Raw genomic sequence first — 7,915 nt, 5'->3', positions numbered from 1 at the left:
GGGATGGAGCTGGATTCGGGCTTGGTCGCATGTGGATGGTTGGGTTGACTGGGCTAGCGTCTGCGTGTGAGCTGAGGGCATTGTTGATGAGTTGTGGGATTCACATCTGGTGTGAGATCCCACATCAGTTGTAGAGGAGAACGAAACACCCTTTATTAGAGTGTAGAAACCTCTCCCTAGCAAACACGTTTTAAAAACATTGAGGGAAGCCCAAAAGGAAAATCCCAAAGAGAACAATATCTGGTAGTAGTAGGCCTAGACCGTTACATTTGGGTTGGACATCCAAAGTTGCGATAGGTTTGGCTTCGAGCCATGGTTTCGATGGCTAGGGCTGCAGAGACTAAGGTTTGAATTCCGAGCCAAATTTGTATCTGAAGTTAAATTTGACCTAATTTCTTCTTCAATCTGCTTTCTTTTCCTCTTCCGTGACTTTCTCCTTTTTGCTCGTATTCGCACCTGACTTTTTGCGACTTTTTTTCAAATTTTCGATCCCTTTTGTGACAAGAATCCTAGAACACAAAAACAAATTAGATATTCTATTCCAAACGTCAAATTGAGAAAAATGCAATTAAATTCAAAACGATTTGAAACAAAAAAGAGAATTTAGGAGAATCGAGTTGCCAAAATGTCATATTCAACCAACGATTCTTCTAATGAATCTACTTAACATTGAGAGCGTTGTTCTGCAATGGCAACTCATCATCTACTACTGTTTGGTGGAAGATCTTACATAAAATGGGTTCTGGGAGGGATCCGTCAAGAAAATGAGGTACTAATATGCAACTACTCAAATCATGATTAGACTACTTAACGATATCTCTCAATNAAAAAAAAAAAAAAAAAAAAAAAAAAAAAAAAAAAAAAAAAAAAAAAACCAATTAGATAATGTAAAAATTGAGTACGCAAAGAATATCCTACTTGTAGTATACTCCATTCTACACACGATCAAACCAAAACTCTTCTTTATACATCAAAAACATTGTGGGCAAGTATTATGTAGTTTGCTAAGATGACATCACTGTCACCAATAGTATAATCACAACCACTGAGTCCATGCCGTGTGGATTACTTTCTTCATCTTCCCATTTCAAAATTAGATATCCAGTATTGTAATATGAAAAAGTTTGTGGGGTCCATTCACAAATTTCCAAAACTCTAGCCACCTGATTGCAAAAACGCGTCCCTTACAGTAACCTCTGTTCTTCNTTTTTTTTTTTTTTTTTTTTTTTTTTTTTTTTTTTTTTTTTAATTTTAAATTTTTTTAAATATTTTAAAAATAAAAAAATTAGGAAGAATCTTAAAGTTTATGAACATGCTCAAGCAACTACTTGGAAGCTCACTCTAGAGCTTGTCATGGAAAGTGTCCACGTTTCAACCAAATTCTCATCTTGGTTTCTCTCTATATATACTCTTTACCTCCCTCACTTCATTTCCCAATCCTCAAAATAACACAAAACATCAAGACAAACCGACAACTTTTGTACTACATTGTATCTTGTCTCTTTTTTCTGTTGCATGGGAGAGCCGAGCTCGATGGGGAGACACGGCGCTGCAACGTCGATCTACCGAGGAGTTCGAAAGCGTAAATGGGGTAAATGGGTTTCCGAGATTCGCGAACCGGGAAAGAAGACGAGAATATGGTTAGGTAGCTTCGAGACACCGGAGATGGCAGCGGCAGCCTACGACGTTGCTGCCTACCATTTCCGTGGTCGCGACGCACGTCTCAATTTCCCTAATCTTGTCGACTCTCTTCCCTTACCTCTTGGTTCTTCCTCTGATGACATCCGTCTTGCTGCTCACGAGGGAGCGTTGCGATTACGAACAACGCCGACCGTTGTGCCTGAGAGAAGTGGAACAAGTGGGTTGGGATTGGCCCCGGTTACAGTGCGGTTGTCGCCGAGCCAAATTCAGGCGATTAACGAGTCGCCGTTGGATTCGCCGAAGATGTGGATGCAAATGTCGTCGGAGAGTTTGGTGATGGAGGAGTATTCAAATGAGGATGAAATGTGGGAGAATATGCAGAATGATTCGCTGTGGGATCCTTAGGCTTATTGGGTAACNTTTTTTTTTTTTTTTTTTTTTTTTTTTTTTTTTTTTTTTTTTTTTTTTTTTTTTTTTTTTTTTTTTTTTTTTTTGTTTAGATTAAGAATATAAAAACGACAACATAGTTTTTATGAAAAATATGAATTGGGTTGTGTGTTAAACTAAGTATAGTATGAGTGTAATTAATTAATTTAATTAATGAGATTAGATTAGATTAGATTAAGGAAGGTGGGTTAGTTAAGAAGATTAATTAATTAAGACCCCTTTGGAATGGGTCAAATGAAGGAAAGGGTGGTTTTTATTTTCCCCTTTTTTTCGAAATTGAATGGGAGACATAATTGGAGGGATTAATTGGGCCCATCAATTCCATTTGTAAATACAATAATATTAGAATATTAGAATATTAGTGGTTAGGCAATATGAGTGTGTGGTGTGTGCATTGTCCAATCACATTTGTATCATGTTTATCCTAATCAACTTCATTATTATTATTACAACATTCTATCTCTCTCTCCCTCCCCACGAACATCTTTTGTGTCACGGTAGTATGCTCGAGTTCCCTTAGTAAACTTTTGATATTGGGTTAACTATATACTTGACATATTTCTAGCGATTCACATGGCATCATCACGTAGGGATATTCGTATCTTTTTTCAATCCAACTTAAATTGCTGCATTTGTAAAAAAAATTCAACTCAAACAACTTTTATTAAATAATAAACACAATCTAACTTAATTATAAATTTTTTTAGGTTAGCGGGTTTGGGATCATTTATTCTTTTTTTTTTAATTTTTCATAAAAGTATAATGCACTTTGTAAAATATTTATTTATTTATTTTAATTAAGATTTACGGCTCCATTTTAATACATATTTTTTTAAAAAATATTTTTTCAATTGTTAAAAATTATAATTATGAAATGGTAAGTAACCATCTAATTTTAAGAAAATTTAGGAACCAACTCAATACATAATATTTTTATTTATTTAAATCGAACTAAATCTCCGGTTTATCACTCAATAGTAAGCATAGGAGTTAAGTTGAATTAATCAAGTTATCGAGCTTTTCGAGTCATAATTTATTTTTTTTAACGCATCTAATTTGAAGTTTTTTTTTTCTTTTTTAGACAATTAAAGCATGTGCAACAAATAAAGCTTTTAAAGTAAAACAAAGATAAGCAATATAACTTTCATAATTTTTATTAAAATTTCCTTCACTTAGTTTTGTTTTCTCCTTAAATATTTGTGTATTTCTAGTGTTCTTTTCAATAACTTCATTTATATAATTGCAACAAATTAAAATTGTACCAATTAAGTTTTCATAAGTAATTTACGAATTTATTGTCAATAGTGAGTTATAGATATGACAATTTTTACCATATCTAAGGTTAAGTAAATTGAACTATATCTTTGTATTATTGTTAACCTAAAAAAAAAAAAAAATAAAGACCGACAATAACATCAGAATTAAATACAAAATGAAATCTCACTATAAGACGGTGTTATATTAAAATTTATTAGAGAATGGGAAATGGGCTCGATATACAACTACAAGTCAAAATATATATGACTCAAAATGTAAAAATGAAATGACGCTCCAAAACGACTCCCCCTGTGACTTTGCAACTATTGAACGCTCCTCCACCTTGACCAACAACCTGCAAACACTTGAAAAAGAGAGGGGTAAGTATAAAAATATTCAGTAAGCAACCTACATGCAGACTCTCATCACATCCTTATCCTAGTAGGTATCCACGGGATTTACTCTGGGCTCTAGGAAGTTCAGGCCTAGTCTCTATTGCTATCTGAGCATCTATGGTGCCTGAAAGTTCTGAATAGTACTTTAGCTGCTCACGAACTCACCTTGGGTATGGAGAAGGTGGTTCACATTTTTTTGACGTCGTGGATCTGCCAAACGACAAGTCCCTTCTTTACGGTGAACTATTTTTATGTTCTTTAATTTAGGTAGCTTACTTTGTCTGTGCTATGTGAAATCGGTGTCCTAGATCAAGGTGCTACCTCGTAGAACTCTCTATGGCAGAGATAGTATGGTGTGTGCTAGCCTTCTCATCATCAATGGGAGGTTAGTTGGTGGATCATCCCATAGGGCCATATAGTCACCTTAAATTGGGGGAGCAACCCCCCTATGCGTGCCGGTTTCAATGATTACCGAGTGATTTACGTCCCCCCATAGGATGGATCTACAGTATAGAGTAATCCAAATGAACTATTAGATCACACAACTCTAATTGGCCTCATGTGTGGTTCGACAGTGTAGGTATTGGACTGGTACTCGAAAATTTGGGTCTCAAAGTGAAATGGGTAGCAGAGACTCACCAACTAACCAATGGGTAGTGGAGACTCACCAATTGGACTGGTACTCGACAACTTGTATTCTAATTATGCATATTATCTTTCTAGCTTTGCATAAAACATAAACACGACATGCTTCTCGGAAATCTCAATTTAGGGGCATAACGGTAATTATTTCATAACATACCTACAATATATACTCATCCAAAAACGCCCTTCCAAAATACTTAACTTACATTTTCTAACCACTAAGTTAAGGAATATTTGCATGTTAGCACGTCCTAGCGATCTCTAAAAGTATTACTTACCTAAAGTTTGTGTGGCTACTTATTTGGATATTGCATATCTTCTCGATCTAACCTTTTCGTTTGTCAGGAGCTTCAATTTGAAATTTCTCTCGTAAGTTCTAATTCAACTTAAATAGGATTAACATCAAAATCAGAGTGAAAAACAGTCACACGAGAGTTGAACAAGAGTCGAATGGGTCAAGGATAGACGTACCCTCGGTGTGTCATAGGTTTGTTGTAGAAGACCTCGAGGGTTAACAATTAGGCATGGAGGAGATTATGTTTGAGTTTGAAGGTACGGACTTTGGATTTTTCAGAAACTTCAACAAACAAAATCTCACTCGATTCTTCACGAAATTGAGCTAAACTTGTCTTGTTAGATTCGTCTTGGAGAGTTCTAAAAAATTGCATAAGGGATTGATACCTATGATAGACCACGTGCACACGTGGAAACGAACCACGTGCGCACTAATTAACCAATTTTCTAAGATAGACCAAGTAAATATTTCAATTATTTTGAAAGAAACACTCATAGGAGTTCAATCAGGTTCCGGCAATGGAATTGAAGCAGCTTTATTACTGAGTTCGCATCTTCTGCCGATTGTCAGCCTGTTCAGTTGACCTCAGAGGATTCCAGTCACCCGGCACAACATCTTTCTTTTCGGCGGCGAAACCATTATGTTGCCCAGGCTAGGACTACTCCAGAAGATCAGCAGTCAGGACCCCAAAGATCTAAAGTGGTCTACTGTAGGTTTCCTTTCCCTCCTGGGAACCCCATGTTTACCAAAGACCCATGCGATCTGGTATAGAGCCTTCGCCCCAGAACCTTTTCTTTCCTCTATCCCCTTCTCTAGAAAGGGAAGAACTGGAGCCAGAGCTAGTTGGGTTGGGGTGAACCGCCTATAGTTTAATATATCCTCTCAATCAGCGGATTTAGATTCCTTCCTATATATATCCACTCATGTCTCGGTCTCACTGCTTCGCACCTTTCCGATTCATTCGCCGCCATCCTCTATCGCAGCGGAGCCATGTCCATCTCGGTGCTTGAATCGGTTTTCCCAACCAGCAAAGAAAAAGTTCTTTCCCTAAATCGGGCCCGGGACATTCAACAATGTTTGTAAACATGAACTTTAACTAATTTAAACACGATATTGGAGGTCTAAGCTAAGAGAAATAGATTTCTTACCAGTTTAGATCGTAAACATGAATTATGGTTTCCGCTACACTAATATCGACTCTGATTGATTTGTTGTGGGACTATGGCATAATATAGATGAATGTACCAGGTTGATTGTGCATGATGAATGTGAATTATTACTCGTTAATGTCCCCCTAGAAGCATGATGGGATGTTGGAAAACATGTTTATGCCTTGATTACATTTGGAATTGATTCTTTGTGACCTAGAGTTACTGTATGCTTAAATTATGAACCTTATCTTACGTTTTACCTTTCTTTGGTCCTTTAGCCATGTTTAGGGTCCATTATGATGTTATGAGTCGGTTAGTACTACGTAGAGACGGTTAGAGTGCAACTTTTCATTGTGAACTTACCTTGATGGGTGATGGTCTAGCTATTATATAAGAATGTGACGTCATCTACTTAAAGCATGTGGCACATTAGAGGGTACTATTGAGTAGGGGTTACATAGTCCCGGTTAGGTTGGGTTGATCGATTTTTTTGAACAACCCAAAAGTTTGGGTTTGTTGGATTGGTAATCCAACACAACAAAAAAAATTTCACAACCCAACCCAACTCAACCCTCTATTTTCGAGTTGGGTTTGGGTTGTTCCAAACTGAGAAAAGACAAGAAGTGGAGAAACAACCTATCATCGAGCGGAGAAGTCTAACGAGAAACATAGAGAGGAGACGAAGAGAAACACAAAGCGAAGAAGTCCGATAAAAAACACAGAGCGTAGAAGTCTGACAGAAATGGAGTGGAAATCCGAGCGGAGAGACAATCAGCAACGACGTCAACAAGGTCGAGTGGAGAAATGGGAGCTGAGAAGAGAGTCTGACAGAGAAATAAAGAGGTGACTGGCAAGCGACGTTGACGTCCGCTATGAGACGAGAACTACGTCAACAGAGAAGACGAACGCTGTGGATGAGAACGATGAAGATGAAAAGCAAAGAGACAATGAGATAGATAATCATCATTACAATTATTAATTGAATCTCGTGTATCGAAGAGGAGAGAGAGAAAGTCTACACCCTAAAGAGTGCATGTGGCCACGTGGCAAGGTCATACAACATGACTCATGAGCGGGCTGCGTGGGCTTGAGCCTTTTTTTAAGGTTTTCGGGTTGGGTCGGGTTGTCCCAATAATTTGAATTTTGAACCGAACCCAACCCGAACTAGATCAGGTTCCAAAAAATGAACCCAACCGAAACCCGAAGTCCTTTTAAACCCAACCGAACCCTTATAATTCAGGTTGGGTCGGGTTGGGTGTACACCCCTACTAGTGAGGGAACTCTGGTTGTGCTTCATGGAGAGCTTGCCTTGTATCACAATCGCACTCTTGTTGCAGCAAGACAGTGATTGTGCGACACTTGTTCTAACCTAGCGAACATGTCAATCGAGTGAAATTTAGACTTTGCGAACAATATCGATATATGCTTGCGTCTCGGGTCACGTTTGAGATAAATGTTTTAAAAAACATGAGCGAGAAAATGTGTTGAAAACATTTTTAAAGAAAGCATTGTTATAATTTAAAAACGATTAAACAACAACGAATTTGATAACATATAACTTTGGTAGGAAAAATTGACAATTAGTCATATCTTCCTATAGTATATTTTGGGGCATTTTAACCCTAGCAGGTGTAGACTTTATTTTGGTGACCGGTCATACATCCTTGTTGACACAACAGTAATAGTAAAGGTTTATCTAACATGAAAGCAAGTAAAAGAGGCTTGGAACGGGCATGTAGCGATTGACAACACGTCCTAGACAAGTATGACTAGGATATCTGACATGCAACTACCAACAACACACCTCAGACAAGCATACCGTGACACCTTGCACTACTTAAGCACCTCGAATGACATAGGAATATGGCGCTTGGTAGGCATCGTGAAGGGAGCTTTTGGTTAGCACTAAGTAAAAGGTATGTAAGGAGTTATAAGGAAACAGATAGGTTACCTATAGAGAGTGGTGAATCATCCATACTTGTTAGACTCGCCCTAGAGTCCAAGATTACGAAGGCACTCTAACTTATGCATAAGAGGACAATAATTAAATGAATCATGGAGAGTAGGAAAGCTAAGTGCACCTA

The 7,915-nt window shown here is 37.6% G+C and overlaps 1 protein-coding gene across 1 annotated transcript; it reads left to right on the top strand.

The window, feature by feature from the left end:
• The first annotated feature begins 1,451 nt into the window (after positions 1–1,451).
• LOC111789319 (ethylene-responsive transcription factor ERF021-like) lies at positions 1,452–2,046 on the top strand. Its single transcript, XM_023670045.1, has one exon. It carries the CDS (start codon positions 1,516–1,518, stop codon positions 2,044–2,046), a length of 531 nt encoding a protein of 176 aa, XP_023525813.1. The 5' UTR covers positions 1,452–1,515.
• Positions 2,047–7,915: the final 5,869 nt, after the last annotated feature.

This window comes from Cucurbita pepo, chromosome LG02, assembly GCF_002806865.2.
Source record: "Cucurbita pepo subsp. pepo cultivar mu-cu-16 chromosome LG02, ASM280686v2, whole genome shotgun sequence".
NCBI lineage: Eukaryota > Viridiplantae > Streptophyta > Magnoliopsida > Cucurbitales > Cucurbitaceae > Cucurbita > Cucurbita pepo.
Note: the sequence above shows the minus strand (reverse complement) of the source record. Positions and strands in the feature narration are given on the sequence as shown.

What these genes read in the sequence shown, in the direction of transcription:
- LOC111789319 (XM_023670045.1), top strand. Translation starts at nt 1,516, where the DNA reads ATGGGAGAGCCGAGCTCGATGGGGAGACACGGCGCTGCAACGTCGATC.